Source organism: Epinephelus fuscoguttatus, linkage group LG16 (genome assembly GCF_011397635.1).
Source record: "Epinephelus fuscoguttatus linkage group LG16, E.fuscoguttatus.final_Chr_v1".
Taxonomy (NCBI): Eukaryota; Metazoa; Chordata; class Actinopteri; order Perciformes; family Serranidae; genus Epinephelus; species Epinephelus fuscoguttatus.
In genome coordinates this window covers 40,467,622-40,491,897 of record NC_064767.1, presented here as the reverse complement: position 1 = coordinate 40,491,897, position 24,276 = coordinate 40,467,622, and the positions used below count along the sequence as shown (strand labels likewise).

At 41.4% G+C, this 24,276-nt stretch overlaps 1 protein-coding gene across 3 annotated transcripts in view; it reads right to left on the bottom strand.

Moving 5' to 3' along the window:
• The window catches only part of hspa12a (heat shock protein 12A), a 251,759-nt gene that overhangs the window by 93,519 nt on the left and 133,964 nt on the right, over nt 1-24,276 (bottom strand). For all 3 annotated transcript variants that reach the window (XM_049601196.1, XM_049601199.1, XM_049601197.1), the window contains exons 4-6: nt 20,357-20,543; nt 3,889-3,993; nt 2,465-2,581 (exon numbers count right to left, since the gene is read on the bottom strand). In XM_049601196.1, coding sequence (XP_049457153.1) covers nt 2,465-2,581; nt 3,889-3,993; nt 20,357-20,543 — 409 coding nt within the window. The remainder of the gene's footprint in view (nt 1-2,464; nt 2,582-3,888; nt 3,994-20,356; nt 20,544-24,276) is intronic.

Below are 24,276 nucleotides of genomic sequence, written 5' to 3'. Positions count from 1 at the left end.
GAAGGATATAGAAAAGACTTTAATTACGGATCTCCCAATTCAAGCAGGGTTAGGTTGATTAAAGTAGTAGTAGTTGTAGTTGTTCAATTAAAGTAAACTGTTATTCATCTCCTCCCCCCGCCCTTAAATATCAATACAAATATGTATGCAGGAATGTATGTATGTATGTATGCGAAAGCAAATGTGTACTAATATAAGTGAGTGCATAGTATGGGTATGTAAAGATACACATAATAGCCTAATTTCATCTGCACTTTCTTGTTATTGTTTTTTGCAGTTTATTTATTTATTTACATATGTATTCTCTGGGGTCATTTCCATATTAACTTTTTATACACATGTACATCTTAAAATTATGTTTATACTGCATACTGTTATATCTATATAATATATATATATATATATATATATCTCGTATATATATGTGTGTGTATGTATATGAGAATCTTAAAAAGAAGGGGGAATCTTAAAAAGAAGGGGGGAAAAAGACAGAAGAGAGGGGTATTGAGGTTTTATCTTTTCTTGATGTTCTTTTTAACCAGTTTGTCTGCCATTGTGTAATCTTGTGCTTTTGTTTTTGCAGTTCTTGTGCGGCTATTGTTGAGAGTGTCTTTGGCCTGTTTGCACATTTGTATTTTCTGTAGAGCTTCTCCTGTGATCCACTCCTTGTGTTGCCTTGTCCTTCTCCCGCATGCGTCCTCACATGCCTCTATCCAAGCCCTCTTCATGTTCTGCCATCGTTGGTCCACAGGTTGGTGTTCTTCTTCCAGTTGGCTCAGGGGGTAGAACCGGTTTAAGAGGGTGATTTGGAATTTCTCTCTGATGTTCTGACCCTGGAGAAGGCTGACATTGTATCTGGTGCTGACTTTTCTTGCCGAGTTTGTGAATTTCTTGATTTTTAAACATAGTGTCCCTATTAGAAGGTGGTGGTCTGTGGCTGCATCAGCTCCTCTTTTCACCCTGACATCTTGGAGGGATCTCCTGAACTTCTTACTGATACATATATGATCAATCTGGTTTTCAGTTTTGTGGTCAGGGGAAACCCAAGAAAGTGCAAAAGGGAATCAAAAAGGCAACATGACTGGTGAATTCGAAAAACAAGGGTCAACATCGGGTTAGCCTTTCCCAGGTGGAGAGAGCTGCTAAAGGAGTAAGGAAATTTGCTGGTGGCAGCTGTAGTAGTAAAATCAGGTAGAAAAGAAGCAAGCACTCTCAAAATAAATCCACTCAACAGGTGCACGGCCAAAAGCAGCAGAACAAAGAAAAGAAGCCAGTCTTCTTCAGTGTGTCACACACTGAAGAAGACTTTCTGTCGAAACATCTGTGTTTCTGGCAATGCCACCCAAGTTGGTTTATTAAATTTACCAAAAGGACATTTGTGAGTGCTGGCTTCTTTTCTTTGTTCGGCAGCTGTAGTAGTGCCAGGGTAGTAGTGGCGCCACTAACAGTGACTAACAGCTGTCAGCGGCGCAGTGATGTGAGGAGAGGGATGAGGTGTGTGAGGTTGAGGCACTTGTCAGTTGTCAAAAGACAAGACGTGATTGGTTTGTTTAGATTTAAACCTGCCCCAACAGTCCTACATTGTAAACACAGCCAGCATGATGATTAGGGGGTTTGTCAACTTGCGTCGCACGTCTGTGTAGGAGCCTGAATGAATACTCTATGAAGTATCGGATGACATGGTTTCATCAGTGTTATCATAGCTTTTTGGTACACAGCGGCTACTGTTTGAAACAGTGAGGCGCTAGAGTGCGCTATCTGTTTGAATGCAATATATGATTTCAGCGTTAGATGGGAGAAATTCCTACACATTGCGGCTTTCATGCATGATGCATACTGGGACATGTTGGCAAAGTGGGACTCATTGGCTAGGATTGCCTGATCCAATTTTCACATTTAATATTATCTGGAATAAGTCTCATATCTTTATGCATTTCTTGTTCATTTCATTAAATAATAGTTTAAGAACATGATTTGGGATCTCATGCAGTATTCATATCATCTCATTGACATATTAATTCATGTAAAAGTAACTGGTAACCATGTATAATAGTATAGTTGTGGCGAGTGACACAACCATGTAGTCAAGAGCCAAGAATGTGTCATAAAGGTCACAGACAAATACAAAACATTAGCTTCAGAGCAGCTGTCATTCAGTGTTCTAATAGCTGCTGGTGAGGAATGAGGCTTGTTTCAGAATGACAGACTTCATGTTCTTGAACTCCTTTTGAAGTCCAATGAAGCTGCACTGTTTTCACTGTTTGAGAAAGAGAGAGGAGCCAGAGAATTGTTGCTTGGTGTTAAACACCACTTAAGCTTACAATCATGTTAGATTCTGTCTTCAGCCATTCTCGGTATATGGATACAATTTTCTTCAAGAATCAGACATTTGCAAACAGACAAGGGGTACAAGACCGGAAACACATGTCAAGTGTACAAATGTCAGTGAAGCTTCTCAGCCTACCTTATAGGCAGCTTCCCTCATGAACTGCTTTGCAGGCATTTTCCAAATGGCAGGAACAGTGATCACCCATCTCACATCATTGTTGTCAAACTCACCGCCTGTCTGATCACTCAGCTCCTGGAAAAATTGAAACAGAACCAACTGGTCAAAAGTCATGGCAGGGTTGGTGTCACACTGTAGCTTCAGAACAATGGGCTAAAATGTTCTAAAATTCATAAACAAGAATTACTGGGTCAGGTCCTTTGCTACTTTCAGTACATCAGACGTTCCCTGAACTAGAGTTCTCAACAGGCCCAAAAATTCAACCCGAAACCGAAATGACCCTAGGGACTTGAAGCCCGAAACCGGCCAGGCCCGACATCATCACATACATCACTGGGTCCGAGCCCGACTGAACCCAAGTTTGTTTTTTTTTTTGTTTTGTTTTTTTAAATGGAAGGGGGAAAAATGATGCTCCCCCTGTGTGCCTCAACAGTCTGGCTTCCCTGGCTCAAATACAGTATCTTTAATCACTTAAAGACAACCAATCATTCATGTCCCAAAATGATATTACCAGACAGACAGGCTTCAACGTCAGTGTGAGGGAGAGCAACCATTGCGCATCATGTAGCACTGCGCCGCTGCATTTAATGAGCCGCAGCCGCTCTCAACACTTTTCCTGCACCTGAACGCTGACTGACTGACTGAATTTCACTCACACTTCACAGCAGCATATCTTGTTTTAGTATTATTTTTTTTTCGTTAGAACAGAATTCAGCATTCTTTATTTTTATAACTCTCATATTCTTCTTGCTTAATTATTATAGCCCTATTATCATCCCCCTTACACACACACAGCAGATGATACTTCAACTCGAACACTTTATCAAAAACGGTAACTATTACCTTCAAATATCAACAACAACACTGAATAATGAATGGATTTAGAATAATCTTAACAGACATGCATATTTTCTTCCTCACAGGCTGCTCAGAAGTGAGAACCATGGACAGCAGCATTGTGTGTTAGTGCTGCTGTCACACCCTCACACAGAGTGCTTCTCTGACAGACACACTTTTTTTCTCTCTCTCACTCTCTCTCTCTCTCCGCTGTCCGAGCCCGACTCAGCCCGTCCCAATTAACTTAATTAGTCAGCCCAAACCGACCCAACCCGTTGGGCTTATTCGGGTCAGGCTCGGGCTCGGGTTGAAATTGAGAACTCTACCCTGAACTATTCATTAAGTCATTAAGTACCACCTAGACTAGTCAGATTAGGCATTTTTTAATACAGGTATATTTAAAATAAGTAACTGTAACAAAGTGAACACTGGCTTCAAGATACATGCTGGCTTGAGCCCAAGTTCATATAAAATAAACAAAATTAAAAATGCACTGTGTATGTAATACACCAGAAGATGCATGGGTGCTGACAAAAGTATGTTACCTTAAGTGCTTGCTCTTTGAAGAAGGCCAGTGCATATGCAAAGATATCCAGAGCTTTCACACGCTTCCCATTGGCTGCGTGGAGGTCGGTGTCAATGGACAGATTCTGAATGCAGGGAGAAGACAACATAGAGTTGAATGAAGGACAAACAAACAAAACACTACAAAAGAACAGTAGGCTACATAGACTCATTCATCATAAGAAGAGGGGATATGACTGTATTAAGAGGAAAGTTCCCATCCATCAAGGTAAAATTGTAATAGAGTGCTACATACAGCTGCCAACAATGTTCTACAAAGCATTGCAGTGGTATGTCCTTGGATAAAAAACAATGGTTGTGGCAATCTAAGGATGATATGGGAGAGAGCCCTGTGTTGTAAATTGGATGAAAAAACATGGGAGGGGATTCTTTCCAATACTAGGGAATATATCAGAGAAGCCAGAGGCAAATTTATTCAATGTAAAATAATTCACATATTATCACACTCCAATGAGGCTGAAAAGAGCAGGCCTACTCAAAGAGGATCTATATTGGAAATGCAAAAAAATAAAGTGGCACATATATGCATGCATTATGGGAATGTCTTTCTCCCCTGTGAACATTCTGGATTGTATTGGTAAATAGTTAGAATGTGAACTACCCAGTTTGCCAAGACCAAAGCTCTTAGGTGACAAAACTGTAGTGCCGAACTTAAAGCCTACTCTACTAAAAACCTACTCCGGATTCAGGAACGCCGCGGGAAACTCGGATTTGATCGTAAACATGTGTGTATGATCATAATTGCCAATCCATCGTAAAGTGACAGCACGCTCCCGGTAATCAGCAATTAGCCTAGTATAAATCCCCGCCCATGAATAGCCAATGACCACCATATAAGGAGGTGTAGATGCATCCAGTCAGTCATGGCGCAAAGAAAGAACGAGAGAGAAAGAAAAAAAATAACTTTTCCGAAGCGGAGATCGAAATAATTTTGGGTGAAGTGGACTTATGAAAAAACATTTTATTTTCTTCAGTTAGTAGTGGTGTGACAGGGACAGACAAAGCGAAGGCCTGGAGGGAGTAACAGATGCTGTTAATGTTGTCTCTGTGGTACAAAGAACCATGTCAGAGGTGAAGCGTAAATGGTTTGATATGAAACTGGAGGCAAAGAAACGCATAATAGGCTGTAAGGCGAATCAAAAAAGTCTCACAGAAACTGATTTCCGCCCCGACATCTAAGTGGGCTACAATGAGTACCAGGCCATCAAATCACAGCATCCGCGGTGAGAGGACACGGAATTGTGTGCGCTTTTATGCACGCGGGTGTAGGTGATCACGGATATTTGATGTGGGAAAGATGTAGCCAGATGTATTACCTGTTTAAGATACGTAGCTGTCCGTCCGTCCGTCCGTCCGTAGCACGACTCATGTGCGCCACTTCACCACCGACCCAGCGAATAACGCTCAGGCGGAACAGATCATTACGCTCAGACGGAACAAGTGCCGAATTACGACCCCGATCACAGGACTCTTGCGGGGTTATGAGCTACGAACTCCCGCCGATTAGCTGAACATGTATCGATCTTTTTTATGAAGTAAAGATCGTGTAGTCCCCAGATGTCGGAACGAGATGAAACGATAACTGCGTTCACCTTATGGTATATAGGCACACACAAAAAATACAGCGCTCACCAAACAAACAAAAGATTCATTTGTGGGGTTTTGAATGAAGTGGGAACGGCCGAAGGCCGAAGAGGCTGTGATCCGGCTGTCCTTACGGATATTTTTATTATAATCATTCAACATGTAGAAAGAACGTGTAATCTATTGAGTCGATTTACATAGATAATTCACAATCATGAACCTAATCTGGATCTTAAACCTGCTAACTGCCAACTAATTTAACTAAATGTGTTATATTTTTAATATTTTGTCATGTTTAGATTACGTGTTTCAAAGGCATCTGTGTATTGTGTACATAACAGAGCACAATACAAATTAAAATTGTAATTTCCAATAGTGACAAGCAATATTTCTGTGCTTTACTACATTTACACAAGCACTACGAGTGGTCAGGAGCAGGAGTAGATTTTGTTAGTAGCCACGAAAAGATCGGAGCTACTAAAATATTGATGAATGCGGACACGCATGTAAATTTCCGTCTGTGAACAGTGTACACACAAATTCCTTCTGCTCACGTTTCATGAATGAGACCCATAGTGCGTAACTTCTACATGTCCGTAAATGTCCGTTTCACCCAAGCCACTACTAGAAGAGATGACACAATGCTGATTAAGCCGATTGGCTCCTCTAACATCTCGCGGTATTTTTCAGTAGCCTATATATCATTTTTAGTTTGCGTGTCGACCAGCGACATTCCCACGCTGGCGCACAGGAAATGAAGGGCAGGGGGAGGAAGAGCGGAGAGTCTCATAGCAAAAGGTAGAGCGCAGGCAAAGAGCATGGATACCAAGAGGCGAAGCTCCGTTGAATTTCTGCCAACAGCCACTAGAGGCGCTAAAGCCATTTTGGACTGTTGAGCTTGGACTGTTGAGCCCAGACAACATGCAAGATGTCAAGGAGAGAGGAGAAAAAAAGTAAAAGAAAACAGTGTAGTGCAGTTAACTGCAACAACTATCAGTGGAACACCCCGCACCTGGCCTTCCACCGTTTCCCGAAGGATCCCGACAGAGGTGTACGTTTTAAAGTGTTTTAATATCAATTTAATATGCCAGTTTTCGTGGGAAGATATATGTATATATGTATATATAGGCCTATATATGGCCTCTTGGACCATTTATATCAGAACTGATTACTGCTTTAGCATTAAAATATATCATATTAAAATAGCTTATATATTATTATTATTATTATTATTATTATTATTATTATTACTGTCCCCTTACTGTACAAACAGTAAATAAATTTTTATTCCTGACTATGTGATGTCGCCATTAATGTGTTTCTAATTAAAATATTGATTTTTTTTTTTTATTGTTATTATTTTTTTTTGGTAGATTGGCTTATGGGGTGATTTTGAAGGAGTAATTAAGTTAATCTTCTCATAAGTGGATGTAATATGTAGAGATGCCATCTCGGCCGTTTTTCCTCGTTTTGTGTTTTTTTAAAGTCTATATTTTGCTTTACAAAAATGTGGAAAAAGCAGCTGTGACCAAGCTATCATGAGGTGAGTAGCATTGTAAGCATAATTAATAGCGATATACTTAAGTTTGTCTGTGTGTTTTTGTATGCAAGCGGGTCTGCTGCGGTCTGCTGACGGCACAAAATGGCGGGGGTAGGACGAAACCATGGGGGAATTTGTTGCTATGGGGCGTTCTATTGAGCTTCGCCTCTTGGTATCCATGCTCTTTGGCGCAGGTAGAAAGAGAAAGCAACATGGCGGAGAAACCAAAGAAGCGGCTGAGACACGGTTCAGAAGTGGATCTTACCACAAAGAAAAAGCCTGGACATTCGGCTGAAGGTCTATTAGCAAAGAAGGAAAGTGACCGACGGAGAAGGCAAACAAGGATTTGTGTTGGTGTCGTTTTTCCTCGGTGGAGAGCCCTGAAGGAAGAAATTGGGCTGAGGGCAGACACGGATGTTGCCTTGCTGCTGTTGAATAAGTAAGTGACTTGGTTTAGAATTATATTATGAGTAGTATGTGCTGCTGTTACATGTAGTGGACCTAGGACTTTATTATTTTCTTGGAAATGGTGCTATGAACGTAATGTATTGTTAGCAGCCTGGTGTTCGCCACGTTGTGTAGAGTTGTGTAGCATTGTGTACACGGTGTGAAGCGAGTGTTACTGTGTGTACATAGAAGTGCCGGCTTATTTGTTGTAATAACGCATTATCCGCTGGGGGGCGACAGAAGTTACGCACTATAGTTTTAAATAAATTTGTATTTAGAATATTGAAAACTGGCCTTATAACCTGTGCTTGGATGGTTCTAAGGTTTTGGAAGGAGCCTCAGACACGTACAATGAATGTGTGGATAATTCAAATGATGTAAACAACTGCGTGTGAAAAGATGCTCAGAAGATTTAATTGGAAAAATGATATAGTTAATGAACAATGGGATAGTTTCAGCAGATATACAGTACAGGCCAAAAGTTTGGACACACCTTCTCATTCAATGCGTTTTCTTTATTTTCATGACTATTTACATTGTAGATTTTCACTGAAGGCATCAAAACTATGAATGAACACATGTGGAGTTATATACTTAACAAAAAAATGTGAAATAACTGAAAACATGTTTTATATTCTAGTTTCTTCAAAATAGCCACCCTTTGCTCTGATTACTGCTTTGCACACTCTTGGCATTCTCTCCATGAGCTTCAAGAGGTAGTCACCTGAAATGGTTTTCCAACAGTCTTGAAGGAGTTCCCAGAGGTGTTTAGCTCTTGTTGGCCCCTTTGCCTTCACTCTGCAGTCCAGCTCACCCCAAACCATCTCGATTGGGTTCAGGTCTGGTGACTGTGGAGGCCAGGTCATCTGCTGCAGCACTCCATCACTCTCCTTCTTGGTCAAATAGCCCTTACACAGCCTGGAGGTGTATTTGGGGTCATTGTCTTGTTGAAAAATAAATGATCGTACAACTAAACGCAAACCGGATGGGATGGCATGTCGCTGCAGGATGCTGTTGTAGCCATGCTGGTTCAGTGTGCCTTCAATTTTGAATAAATCCCCAACAGTGTCACCAGCAAAACACCCCCACACCATCACACCTCCTCCTCCATGCTTCACAGTGGGAACCAGGCATGTGGAATCCATCCGTTCACCTTTTCTGCGTCTCACAAAGACACGACGGTTGGAACTAAAGATCTCAAATTTGGACTCATCAGACCAAAGCACAGATTTCCACTGGTCTAATGTCCATTCCTTGTGTTTCTTGGCCCAAACAAATCTCTTCTGCTTGTTGCCTCTCCTTAGCAGTGGTTTCCTAGCAGCTATTTGACCATGAAGGCCTGATTCACGCAGTCTCCTCTTAACAGTTGTTCTAGAGATGGGTCTGCTGCTAGAACTCTGTGTGGCATTCATCTGGTCTCTGATCTGAGCTGCTGTTAACTTGTGATTTCTGAGGCTGGTGACTCGGATGAACTTATCCTCAGAAGCAGAGGTGACTCTTAGTCTTCCTTTCCTGGGTCGGTCGATGGTTTGGGGTGAGCTGGACTGCAGAGTGAAGGCAAAGGTGCCAACAAGAGCTAAACACCTCTGGGAACTCCTTCAAGACTGTTGGAAAACCATTTCAGGTGACTACCTCTTGAAGCTCATCGAGAGAATACCAAGAGTGTGCAAAGCAGTAATCAGAGCAAAGGGTGCCTATTTTGAAGAAACTAGAATATAAAACATGTTTTCAGTTATTTCACCTTTTTTTGTTAAGTATATAACTCCACATGTGTTCATTCATAGTTTTGATGCCTTCAGTGAGAATCTACGATGTAAATAGTCATGAAAATAAAGAAAACGCATTGAATGAGAAGGTGTGTCCAAACTTTTGGCCTGTACTGTATGTCTGGACAGAACAATCTGATCATGTAAAGACATTGATAATGCAGTATAGTACACTTGTAAATCAAACATTACACAAATGATTGGCTTACCCCTGTGACTAAATAGCTGCCTTTCATTTATTAGCCTAATGCCTGACAATATTTGCTAGACTCCCTGCCTGTTTGTTTTTGTTTTTGATTGTTGTGTTACTTTTTAAATGATTTTCATGTTAGAAATGTAATAAAAAATTTTAATTACAAAAAAGAAGATGGGATATGGGGTCTGCAATTGCATTTTCAGCTATCTTCTATGTGGGTCTAATAAAGTGATGATATGTGACATTGCTCAGTTTGTTTGTCCTAGTGGCAGGGCCTGTTGACTTTAGTCAGTCAGTTGTCATCAGTTAAATCATCTATCCGACAGTTGTTTCAAAGCCAGCAGTCAGACTGCCTTAAAATATTCATGGTCACAAGAGGATGATCCCAAATGATTTCAGTGATCCAGTGACTAAACTATCCATTTGTTACTGTGTCTCTCAGTACTTTCGGACTTCCCTCCCTTGTCTGTGACACACAGCTCGAAGCCTACTGAAGATGTAAATCTTTAAAAAAAGTTCACAAATACATAGCCTCAGTCATTTCCTAAAACAGCTGGTCACTGTAGTTTTTAACAAATGTTGCTCAAATGAGTTCTTTTATTAGGCACGGTTTTCAGTGGTGGATTAATCAACATTTGATGCTCTATAATAATAATATAATAATAATAAACGTAATTTATATCGCACTTTTCTGAACAATGTTACAAAGTGCTTAACAAGAAGAGATAAAACTAAATAAGGTAAAAACAGACATGGCAGGTGACTAAAAGACACACATGGATAGCGGCAAGCAAAAAAAAAAAAAAAAAAAACAGATTACAAACAAACTAATTAAAACAGTATAAAATAAAAGCAGTCAAACATTCCCAAAAGCTTTTACAAAGAGAAACGTTTAAAGATGAGATTTAAAAGAGGCAAGGGACTTAGTGTGCCTTAGTTCAATAGGCAGAGCATTTCAGAGTGTGGGGGCTCTACCAGCAAAAGCACGATCTCCCTTTGTCACAAACTGCAACCTGGGAATGACCAACAGGGCTCCATTCACGGATCTCAGTGGTGGGGAGGACACTTACTGTGTCAATAAGTCTGTAATATATTTCGGAGCTAGACTGTTTAAGGCCTTAAAAGTGAGTAATACAATTTTAAAATCAATTCGAGAACTAATGGAGCCAGTGTAGGGAGGCAAACACAGGGGTGATGTGCTCATGCCTCTTTGTCCCAGTAATGAGTCAGGCTGCAGCATTTTGGACCAACTGGAGACGATGGAGAGACCGCTGACTAATACCTGAATAAAGTGCATTGCAGTAATCAAGTCGCGAATAAATAAAAGCATGAACAACTTTTTTTGGGTCCATGAGTGATAAAAATGACCTAATTTTTACAATCATCTTGACCTGAAAGAAACAAGACTGAACAACACTTTTGACTTGATTATCAAGTCAAGTTTGGCATCAAAAATCACACCTAGATTCCTAGCAGCCTGCTTAATATTCTTTGACAGCTCTCCCAGATTAGCACCAGCGGAGCTGATTAAATTTGGGGGATCGAACAGAATGACTTCCGATTTCTCATTGTTGAATTTTGAATGTTGAGTTTGAGAGATGAGAGATTAGATAGACTGCTAGAATCTGTGGTTTTTAACAGCATGTACAGGTGAGTATCATCTGCATAGAAATGGTAAAGCACATCATGAGTCTGGATAACTTGGCCGAGAGGTATTATGTATATGGAAAACAGAAGAGGGCAAAGGACAGAGCCTTGAGGGACCCCACACCTTAACTGGGCTGAGGAAGAAGAAACATTACCCAGTAAGTGCGTGTGGCAGCAGGATGGTGTTTTTGAGATTAAGTCCAAATAAAACATAGCGTGTTTATTAATGGTAATAAAGGGAGGAATAAGCTACTATTTTGGGTTGAAAACAAGGCAGCAAGCTGGGGCTGAAAGTGGGGCTTTAGATTGGCCTGTTATTCTCCTAACATCATTACTATTTTCATTTAAAGGAGTTATATGTAAGAAATCTAAAGCGAATAGTCTATAGCGAATGTATCCCGGCAGCAGCGTTAGCAGCAGAGAAGCTGGACTTGCTTGAGCCTTTAAACTATGCTGCGAGTTATTATAAAATGTTGATTGTGGTCAGATAAGAAATGAGCTGTTTTTCAAATGATTCAACACATGGGCCCCCTCTCACCAAACCCCTGACCCCCATGCTGCTCAGCTCACCCTGCTCCTTAAAGTTCATTTATACTTCTGCGTTGAATCAATGCCATAGCTACGGCGTAAGCTCCACGTCGACATAGAGTCTACGATGTAGAGCCTACATCGTAACCTACGCCGTAGCCTGATGTGTATCTCCCCAGAATTGTAAATACGCATCGCGGTGACCCAGACCACCTGTCTGTTAATGTATACTTACACCATTTCCCTCAGTGGAAACAAAGCTTTTGTTTACTTGTATTTCACAGATAAGAAATAAGAAATTGTAAAGACAGTAAAGCCTGCACTAAAATAGCATTATAGGTCATGTGTGCAAATTATCCTTCAGGGATTTATACTTCGGGATTCATCCAGGTGTCACGTGAGAAGAGGAAATCTCTGCTCATCTGCTAGGCTAATTTATACAATGTAAAATGCCATAGGCTTGCGCTATTAACGTAAGCATTTTGTATTTCTTTGAATACGTGTTTAGTATAGGCTAGTTGTTTTATCTGTGAATCTTGTGAGTTATAATGGAGCCAAATTGTGTGCCGTTACCTTTGTTAAATGTTGCTGTTGTCCCTGACTTTATATGAGAGGAGGGAAAGATCGCTGGCCGCTAGGCTAATCTACACAATGTAAAATGCCATAGGCTTGTGCTAATAACGTTAGCATGTTATATTAAGACTAGTGTTTTGGAGGTGTAACTACAGAGTGACATAGACAGACCACCGCAAAAGTAAAAATGCTCGAAACGGTGCAGGCGACGTGCGTAGGCTACGTGCGTAGGGTCTACACACAACCATAAATCTTGCTTTACACACCACCCACACACACCATCTACCCCTCACTCCCCCAATCATCACAGCATCATACCTCCCTTGGCAGAGGCTAAGGGCCCTGACAGCGTGAGCATAAGCACATATTCAGCCTGAGCCTCAGACTGGAAAATCTCCTCTCACTGTGGTAAACGTCATACTTGCTCCAGATACTCAAGAGGAGGCACCTCAAGGTCTTACTACAGACCTCCAGCCCTGACATCCCCCCGTGATGAAGACCCTTGAGAGACTGATACTCCCACCTAAGACCCCTGGTTCATCTCTACCTGGACAAGGCTGGGGGTACAGTGAGGATCATGTTGTTTGACTTCACCAGAGCTTTAAACACCATCCAGCCTCTGCTGCTGGAAGATACGCTCAGGGCCATGCAAGTGAAAACACCACTTGTTTCCTGGATAACAGATTACTGACCAGCAGGCCTCAATGATAAGAAAACAGTAGGGCCCCCCAGGGGACCTTGCTCTCCCTCTTCCTGTTTAGTCTTTCACTTCTGACTTCTTCTGACTCCTTCAACATGGAGTCATCCCACCTGCAGACGTTTTCTGATGACTGCTTCTGTGGGATGTGAGTGGACAACAGAGGGAGGAATACAGAGGCCTGGTGGATGACTTTGCTGGGTGGTGAAGACTGAACTAACTGCACCTCTGCAGGACTAAGCCTCCTCTGTAAATTCTGGCAAAGTGCAACACATATTTTTTAACTAATTTAAAATTACAACCATTTTGCACAGCTTAATGCAATTTACAGACTTGCATGCAAATCCATTCTTTAAGAGTAAACTTACTTACTTTTTAACTCTTCAGTTAGTACTTGTGTTTGACAGTAGTGCTTTTATTACAGCGATCACACTGTAGAGCAGCTACAACGTCCCTTATAAACAGCATGCCTGCATTGTGACAGCAAAAGAGGCGTGAAGGTATAGCGACGTAACATAACAGTGTTGGCCTTGAGTGTGACATAAAATGTAAGCGTCTGCAGTGCTTTATAAACAACAACAATGACATGTCAATAACAATCACTTACTGTTCCTGTTTTATGACAGCTGATCTCATCCTCTGCGAGGGTAAGGACAGGGTTTTATAATCAAAAAGTATGGATTGCAGAGGAGGAGGAATTGTTATGTTTATGGCTTATGACCAGACAAAAGCTTTGTAAAAGAAGATGGTCTGTCCGCCTGTTAGCGAGATATCTGACTGGGGAACACAGCCAGCTTGTGAAGCCAGTGCGGGCTGTAGATGAAGAGATGCATTTCAGCTAGTCTTCCCTCATCCATTTTGAACTGAGTGACACTAGCATGGCTTGCAAAAAGCTTAAAAATCATGGAGGTGCGCGACCTTGGCGCACATTCGGTGCGACGTGCTTGTTCTTTTGTCTGCCACACAGCTCCCCGGACCTGCTTCTCCCTCCGGTGTTGTGTCAGATCCCGGTTCCCCCTCGGGCTGTGTTTCTCCTACTGTTTCCCACGGAGCTCTGCCCTGTTTGAAAGGCGAAGCAGAGTTGCCAACATTCATGCATTCACCGTGAGGCGGCGCCAGGCGGCATACATGCTGTCGTATTGTGATCTGAATCGATCGCACAAACGAGACGTGTGCTGCTGGGCAGTGCTGCTGTGTGTTAACTATGTTCAGCAAACCAGCCAGCAAGAAGCAAAAAATCTTGCACAGTTTCTTCCAAACAAACCTTGTAAGTTGAGTAATGCCGTTGCATGTAGATAATGTTAGCTAAATGATGATAATTAATAGATGCCAATATATCAAGTTAAGCTAGTTAACAAGAATACTTATGTTATTGTTACCTATGTTAAATCACTTGCTAGCTAGTTTCATGCTAGGAATAAACCCACTCCTCCTTAATTTCCACACAGAACTTGTGGACACTATTGCTTTGCACATATTTTTTCAATCTTTATTGCCACAATAGAAAGAGCAGGGTCAGGGAGGAGACAGTGGACCAGAGGCCAGCAAGAATGATCATGCAGGGTCTTCACAGGTGAGGAGAGATTATAACTGGCTGAGAGAAAATACCTATAGCATAAAAGTGACTTTGAGGTTAATTTCCACAGTAATTTCACTACTACTATTCCTAATTCTATTTCAAAATTTTACTTTCCACATATTTTCTTTAATCTTTATTGCTACAATAGAAAGAGGGGTCAGGGAGGAGAAAGTGGACCAGACGCCAGCAAGTGAGAAGAGAATATAACCGGCTCAGAAAAAAATATCTATAGCATAAAAGTGACATTGCGATTGATTTCCACAGCTATGTCAAAAGGCATTTGGAGAGCTTTGTAAATGTCAAAAATGAAATGAAATGGCCTAGGTCTAGGCACTCTTAGACTTGCATAGTCTAGAAATATATCATGAAATGCTCTAGACTACAATAATACACAAAATATATTATTATTCCCAAAATATTATTTAAGTTAGATCTTAATCAAAATATAGCCTCCTTTCATATTTAATAGAGGGCGGACAATACCTGACAGTAATATTCTCAGCTGTCAGGATGTGCCTGCTGTAAAGGGTAAATATAATCATAGAAGGCTGAAAATCACAGGACATGTCTGTTCTGATTATACAAGTTAGCAGTGTCAAGCTCAAGCATGTGGGGGCCTCCTCTCATATTTAATAGAGGGGGGGACTGTATCTAAAAGTACAGCTGTCAAAATGCCCCCCACCACAGGCCTTTGGCACCTTGGTCTCGAAAAGGCCAGGGAAAACCCTGTAAGGAGCTCCCATACCTCAGCGTTTTTCCACTTTGCTGACATTCAGGGCTGTTGTTCCTCTTCTTCTAGCTAACCACTAACTGCTAACAGCTTCTTATTAAACCTCTTGCAATGGATCGCATGCATTACACGTCATCAGAACGTCACACCTGGTCCTGTCCTGCTGGCTGTCCGATTTATACAGACATCATTTCAACACTCTTACTACCTCCTGTGGTGACTCAAAGGCGAGACAACTCTGTCCTCCCATTCTGTGGTCTTATCCTTTATACAGGATGGTGAAGCAGCATAACAGTACGATTCCCACCTTGAAAGGCAATGTAAAAGGGCCTGTTTGTTTTTGCACTACCCGTAAAACCTAAATTAGTAGCCCAGACTATTATTTACTTAAATCACTGAACTTAACAGGCTTATATTTGGGACAGGGGTCTATATAGGACAGGCCTTTAATTCCTTTCAAACAAAACTGTTTCTCAGCAAAAAAGGAAAACATGATTAAGTTGTTTATTAAAATCAGTATAAATATTACGTGTATAAAAATTAGGCTTCGACTAACATTAATCATCAATCATTCATTTGATCTAGCTTCAACAGACAGCGCATCAGAGACAGAGAGAGAGTTATGACACTCATTTTAGAGCATGCAAGGATTATGGCACCCAGCATACCGACACAACACCACTTTATCTTGTGAAAACAATATTCATGACTTGCATTTATTCTCATGAAAAATGTTATTGATTCTTTTAAACAGTGGACTCTAACAGACTAAGGGAATATGAATAATTTACTGAGTAATCAAGGAATGGACACATATTCTGACACACTTCAGAGGTAGAGTCACCACTTGTTCTTTCATCATGGCGGTAAATCTGAATGAGTTATGGTCTTCTTTGGTGCTCATGGTTTCAGTAAAATGATCTTAACAGCTGAAGTGTGGAGAATCTAACTGGGCTATCGATGTGTAGCATCTCCATACTGACAGAACTTAAACCATTTATATTTGTTTGCACAATTTAAACAGCTAACTAATGTTAGCTTAAGTGGGTAACCAGCACCCCAGTTTTATACATCCAAAGAACTTCTATAATCGAATTGCTTGGCTACCAAACAGGGGCTCTAATTAAGACAGGCGTTTAGTTGTCAAAATGCGTAGCTACAGCAGGCTGGTAAAAGAGACTTGCCGTTTAATCAGGACAAAGCTTTTAATTAAAGTTGTACAGTCTTCTTTGTACTAGGTTCTTTTGATTACTGCTGCTGTGACCTGCAGATTTCATTCCTTCATTCATTCATTCATCTTCTAACCGCTTCATCCTCTTGAGGGTCGCGGGGGGGCTGGAGCCTATCCCAGCTGACATCGGGCGAGAGGCAGGGTACACCCTGGACAGGTTGCCACTCACATTCACACCTATGGACAATTTAGAGTTACCAATTCACCTAGTCCCCAATCTGCATGTCTTTGGACTGTGGGAGGAAGCCGGAGTGCCCGCAGAGAACCCACGCTGAACCCACGCTGACATGGGGAGAACATGCAAACTCCGCACAGAAGGGCTCCCACACCCGGGATTGAACCGGCAACCCTCTTGCTGTGAGGCAAGAGTGCTAACCACCACACCACCGTGCCGCCGACCTGCAGATTTCCCAGGGGATAATTTTATATGAAGTTAATATGTTAACTTAACAGATTTCTCGAGAACAGACTGTGCTTCACGCCTTGGACTTGGGTCGTCTTCGGTCAGGAAAATGCGGCCCGAGTGTGCTCACCGAAAATATGGCCAAAAAAAAAAAAAAAACGGGGGTGGCAGCGTCCTCTGTCACAGTGTTAAATGGGCAATTAATATCTCCTAATATTGACCGCAGACCCCTGAATCATATCGGATCGAAGTCGTATTGTGGCAGACTTTGTGATATCGGAAAATATCATATTGTTGTCAAAAGAATCAGTTTAATATCATATAGTGATGGAACTGGTGATTTACACCCCTAGTTTTTACATAACAAAATAACAATGGACTTTTATTTTTATGACTCTAGAGGAATTAAAATATGTTTATCACTGAATTAGCAGAACTTTGTTTGCGGCTTTTCTTCAATTAAGACAAGTCTAATAATATGGGAGGGAGGAAGAGTAAAAGCAGAAACAGCCACAATGAGATGTTGATGAGGAGCTGCAGACAACAGGCTCTTACTGCACCTCTGCAAACACCGATGCCCACCTCCAACAGGTAAACTTTTACTTGCCCTGCTGTGGAAAAACACATGCAGCAAAAATAACAGAGGACTTTAGCCGTGGATCAACATGCATCTGAACATGTAGCCCACTTAGTAGAAAATACCGGGATGTATATATTGTGTATCGCCATTCATCCTGAAAATACCAACATATGAATTTTTTTTCCATATCGCCCAGCCCTAGTTGCCACCCAAAAATACTCCTGGAAAGACAGACTAATAATACACCTGTCTTCCCCACATGGCTCACACATTCCAAGCATCAACAGCATCATCCCCAGTCTAGATTTCTCTATGCACTATGCAACAATCTACCATGCCATCCCCCTCATCCATTAGGCAGGCCATGGAGCCTGGCTTTCTAAAGCAGACATCACAAGCACATTAAAAGTCTTGCCAATTCATCCAGACTACTGGTACTTTTCGGGGTGCTGGAAGGGAACTTATTACTTTTCTGTGCATCTTACCTTCGGCTGTAGAAGCAGTCCCTGGATCTTCCACTCAGCTTTTAGAAGCCCTCTGCTGGATCCTGACTAACAACTACAGACTCCCTTACATTTTCCATCTTCTTGAAGATTTCCTCAACGTCATTGCACCACCCTCACCTCCTCACCACAGGCACCACGCAAGCTTACTCAGACCTTGGTGTCCCTCTCTCTGAAGATAGAATCTCAGGAAATAGCACCTCCATTGAGTTCCTCCATCCATCCATCCGTTTTCTGGGTAGGCAAACTCCCATGCCCCCTCCAGCAGCCTTGCAAGGGTAAAGAGCTGGTACACCGTTCCACGGCCTGGACGGAATCCACATTACTCCTCCTGAATCTGAGGTTCAACAATCGGTTGGAGCCTCCTTTCCAGCACCCTGGAGTAAACTTTAGTGTGTATAATAACAGTAGAAGTATGACTAACCCACTCATCCGCGCTTCATAAGCTATATCCCATTGTCATAGCTGCCATTCTCTGGGGGCATGAATGGTCTACAAAGTCAATACTAACACATTCCAACAACACTGAAGTCATAGAGATCCTAACCAAAGGTCAATCTTGTTCTCCAGCCATCATGCAGTTCATGCGCAGGCTCACATTAAGCTCAGCTCAACACCAATTCATTCTCAGGGTAGCCCATATTCCTGGTTAGCATAACAGCATTGCTGATTCACTGTCTAATTTGTCATTCAAGAAATTGAGACACTTGGCCACAAAATCAGACATCCCATACCAGTCCCACTGTTTTCAGCCACGATATCCAACTAGCTCCAAAGCTAAGAAACCTCTCAAACGCTTTACAAGAAGCCGTCCTCAATAGTCTGGCCCCAAGCACTCTCTCAGCCTACTTAACTGTCTTGAATGGCTTCAACGCATATCACGCCACTTACCAGTCCTAATTTACCTTTCTGAATGTCATGTCCATATACAATTTTATCACCGCGCTCATTCCAATCAAAAAAATCCAGTCCTCCACCTACCTACCAATCAACATCATTATCAAACTAATCACAGGCCGCCATTGTCCCTCTATCTCTCATCCTCATGTCACAATGCTGATCAAAGGCTTGCATAAACAGGAACCCACTCTCACAGCTAGATGCCTGCCACTCACCTCTGACCTTCACAGCCTCTGTATTCATTCCCAGGCTATATATCCCCTACGGTCGACTTAACCCTAGAATCTAGGGCCGGGTATCGCCACTGATTTCCTAATTCGATCCGATATCGATTGGAGATTTTTCAGTTATAATACCAATTTTTGCTAGCATGTGAAAGAGATTCTCAGAGAACCAATAGTGTAACATTTACAAGGAATTATTTTTTTAAAAAGAATACATTCACAACAGGAATACAACTGAATATTTTATTACTAAATAGGCAACAGTAATATTAAAGTAAAGATCAATTTAATCAGATGAATCAATTATTTTAACTCAGACCTACTAGAATCCACATTTCTGCTGGCTTTCTTAGGCTTCCTAAGGTGCTCCGAATTTGCCCCAACTTCATCTCCGTATAATCCTTCTCATCATCCCAATCTATGTGACATCACCATCCACACTTCTGACTTCCTCATATTCACGCTCCAAAGGAGCAAAACAGACCAACTGGGAGTTTCGGTTCCTATTTACATTTTCTGCTTTGATTCCTATCTCAGCCCATACGAGCCACTGACCAAATACATCAGCTCTAGTATGCAGCCAAAGCATCACCTCAACACCCACTCTTTCTCACCGAAACAGTAAAAATGGCAACTTGATTCTGGTGACAATCCAGGTCCTTGGCCGCTGGTCAACTCTGGCATTTTGCGCTTACATCCACAACAATCTTAACAATCTCCGTCAAGCCCATGCCCAACTCAGCTCACTTTAATCAGACTCTTTTGGGGGCCTGTAATCAGCAGACACACACTGAGTCTCCCTCTGTTTGATCTCCAGTACATTCTCTCAGATCAACCTAACAGACAACATCCCTATTCCGCCTTCATCCCCCCACTTACATCCATTCACCAGTCCTCAACAATTAACACCTCCTGAATTACAATTAAACATATAAACCACATATTGTTGTGGTGTGGTCCTTGCTAGTGAAGTATCTATGTATCTATTAAAACACCACATCAGACACAAGAGGCATACTGCTGATGGTAACGCCATCATCCATATCATATCCTACAGAGAATTATGGGCAATAAAGGACCCTGAGCCAAGAGCCCCTGGCAGAAATGCCTTCTATGTGACAAGAAATAGAAAAGACAGCAGTGTGCCGCACTATTAGTTAAGGCTCACCATACTGCATCATAATACATAATGCATGCTTGTCTTCCTGCTTGCTATATTTGCTATGCTTGCAAGAAGAGTAACCTGGAGAACTGCTACGCATTTATTCACTGTGTGTAGACAGAATGTTTGTATACTTACTGCAGTGGTGTGGAGCTTCATTTTGAATTTTTCCAGATAGAGCCAGTGTTTGGACTCGCTGGGGTCCAGGTCATGGTAGAAGTCACGTGCTGCATAGCCAAAACTGTGGAACTTCCTCTCTGGAGTCAGCAGGATTGTGGTTGGAGTCTTCTGATTGGACACACCAGGGTCCCCGCCTTCCCAACGTCTGGGAAGAAGTGAATTATCAATACATGGACCCTAAAATTGTGTATCTGCTTTTGTACTAATCAAATAGAGAGTGTTGGAAATGATTATTCATTTAACCAGCAGCCTTGTCAGACTTTCTATGTCATATGCACTTATGCATCTGTTATGAGCTACATGAATAATGAGGAGGCAGCACATTTCAGATCATGCTTTCTGTAACATTCACAATTAACTCATAAACATTTCTATAAGGTTTACATAAGTCACTTAATTCTGTCAGACAAGCCAGATGAACTTCTCTTGTAGGCTAATTGAGCAACCGTGTATTTCTGGACAAATGGAGGTCAGCTACTATTAGTGATATCTCTGTTCCTTGGGACAACTGTATGATGGGATTATAAAGGACACAGATCATGTGATGTTAAGAAGAACTAATTTAAGGATCTGGGGGAAAAAAGGATGGAACAGTTTTTAGCCTGTGAGAAATAAAAGGTTGGTGAGATACCTCTTACATCTGAAATAACAATTCTGCAGCCAACAGAACCCTGATTACTTATACAATAAATTCAAATCTCCATTTTTGAGTTAGTAAATTCTTTGTACAGCTGTGTTATTATACTATCTGGTCCATAGTTTTTTGTATTTGTCACATCAAAAGTTCCTCCCACTATGAAACTAATAATTACAGACTGAAGAATGTGGCTGGAGTGAATACTGTTGTAAACAGGACGTAAGATGGACAGACAAGGCATGGAATACTAGAGGGTGGCAGTGTCCAAGTGTCCATAGTTGGGGTTGCACTTGGGAACTTAGAGGAAATTATGAATTTTGTTGCCCTAGTAACCTGGCAGTTTTGCACATAGACTGTTGATTGATCCAGAGAAGACTCAGTGATGAGAAGTTTTACTGTAATGTTCTGAGATTTCTCATCTGTGTCATCTGCAAACTTATTGTCAGGGTCTCTCACATACAGTACTGCATACTCTCAATGATTTGCACTCCTGGAAACTGTGAAAATCTAGCCGACTTGTTGAATCAGCAGAAAAGCACAGGAGCTGTGTACCTACTAAAGTGAAAGTACATCAAGGCACCTTCATTTAATGTGCATGACTGTACAATGTTAGTTTTGTAAGGGTTATTCTTTACATTAGCAATGCAGCACACACTTTACTACGAACACAACAAACTAAGTCTTCTGTTGTGTATTTTTTGTTGGCTAAACCATTTGTGGCACAAGAGGTTGTAGGCCTTAGCCGGTGCTATAGGTTTGTTGCTATTTATCTGGATTCTCTTTGCATCTTCAGCATCTGCATGTCTAAAGTGCATTGCTTGATTTTATTTATAAGATCAGAAGGATTCAGTGTTGGAAATTAGCACCAGCATCCAGCCAAATGCTGGTGAATTGAAAGTGGTGGCTAGATTTGTTTCACTTACCAGCCAAAAAGACAATGATAACCTTAAGAGTGGCAGGTAGATTTTGGAATCCACCAGCCACAGTGGCAGGTGGACAAAAAAGTTCATTTCCAACCCTGGAACGATTGAAGGACACACATGGTGTCACAATGTCAGTGACTTTATTGCCATTGTTTTTTATCCAACCACCAGAAGCCCCCACCTATGTACACGCCAGTTTCCACTTCCACAGTCCTGCAGCTTATAAGCGGCCCATTTACCACTCCTCGCCAGTTTGTCAAAGTTGCCTTTCTCCTTATGCCTATGTGTTCCAGCCTCTGCTGGTTTCTGTGAATCTGAGACCTGAGGCCAGAAACCTGTGACCTGCCCGTTTTAAACCTATGTGTTACGTGATACCTGATACCTTTTTTCAGTTCTTGTTTTAAGGGCTATCATCATGTCCATAGACCTCTTTTTTAAATAATAAAGTAAGTCAAAGTTCTCAAATGTTAAATTATGTCTAAACATAAGCAACTGTACAAGAATGTTGCCTAAAAATATACAGTTTATAACTGGCAATATTACACTTGACAAATTACAGAGCTGGAATCAGGCAGCTTCGAGGCAGATAGACACTGTTGCTCAAAAAACAATTCAAACACATAACTCCAAACTTCAAATTGTCATTAGGGCCCGAGCGACGACAAAGTCGTCTGTGAGGACCCTATTGTAATCGGGCTGTTTATTATTAGGGCCCGAGCGACGACGAAGTTGTCTGCGTAGGACCCTATTGTAATCGCGCTGTTTATTAGGGCCCGAGCAGATCTCGAACTGCGAGGTCTCTATTGTTTTTCGAATGATTATTCGCGCTATTTATTATTAGGGCCCAAGCAACGATGATTTTTGGGCGGTTGCACATGGTCGGCGGGAAATACCGAAATAGCGCCCCCTACAAATTTTCAAAATACCCTCCCCATTGAGGTTAGTTTGTTGTAGACAAACGAAATGTGGTACACACATGTATCATACCAAGATGCACAAAAAAGTCTCTTAATGTCATGGTAAAATCCCAACAGGAAGTCGGCCATTTTTTTTTTGAATTTTTTCGTTACGGCGATTTCCACAACTTACATTTGAACGAACTCCTAGGCATTATGCCCGATCGACTTTAAATTGGCTACAGATCATCCAGAGACCATGCTGATCAAAAGTTGTGCTCTGCATGTCTGTCGGTCAAAGGGCGTGGCTGGAAGGGCATGCCAAATTTTGGTGACCTTGGTGACCCTTCTAAGATTGTACCAGTTTATTATTATTATTATCATTAGGGTTCTAACCCCGAAGGGGTAGAACCCTTCTAAGATTGTACCGGTTTATTATTATTAGGGTTCTAACCCCGAAGGGGTACAACCCTTCTAAGATTGTACCGGTTTATTATTATTATTATTATTATTAGGGTTCTAACCCCGAAGGGGTACAACCCTTCTAAGATTGTAGAGGTTTATTATTATTAGGGTTCTAACCCTGAAGGGGTAGAACCCTTCTAAGATTGTAGAGGTTTACTATTATTATTATTATTAGGGTTCTAACCCCGAAGGGGTAGAACCCTTCTAAGATTGTACCGGTTTATTATTATTATTATTAAGGTTCTAACCCCGAAGGGGTAGAACCCCTCTAAGATTGTACTGGTTTATTATTATTAGGGTTCTAACCCCGAAGGGGTAGAACCCTTCTAAGATTGTAGCGGTTTATTATTATTATTATTATTATTAGGGTTCTAACCCTGAAGGGGTACAACCCTTCTAAGATTGTAGAGGTTTATTATTATTATTATTATTATTATAACTACGATTGTACCGGTTTATTATTATTATTATTAGGGTTCTAACCCCGAAGGGGTAGAACCCTTCTAAGATTGTATTGGTTTATTAGGGTTCTAACCCCAAAGGGTTTATTATTAGCGGTTAGTAGCGGTTTATTATTATTATTATTAGGGACCTCAGCTGAAGGGCGAGGACCCTATTGTTTTTGGTGTGTTTATTATTATTCTTTGTTTCATCCGCCGCCACTTTAAACTGGAATTTGACCTCCTGAACATGCTCAAAAACTCACCAAAATTGGCACACATGTCAGGACTGGTGACATTTTTTTTATAATGACAAACTTAATCTGAAAAGTGCCAAAATGGGCTCTCTAGCGCTACCTAGAAACACAAAAATGGCCGCTGCAGCCAGTAGGAACGTCGTAGGAAGATCAAACCAAAACAGCCTTGTTCATCTCAAGACCTACAAATCACGCGCTCGCACCCATGACCTAAATCCAACAGGAAGTGAGATATTTCCTTTCAAAGTAAGAGTTTTCCT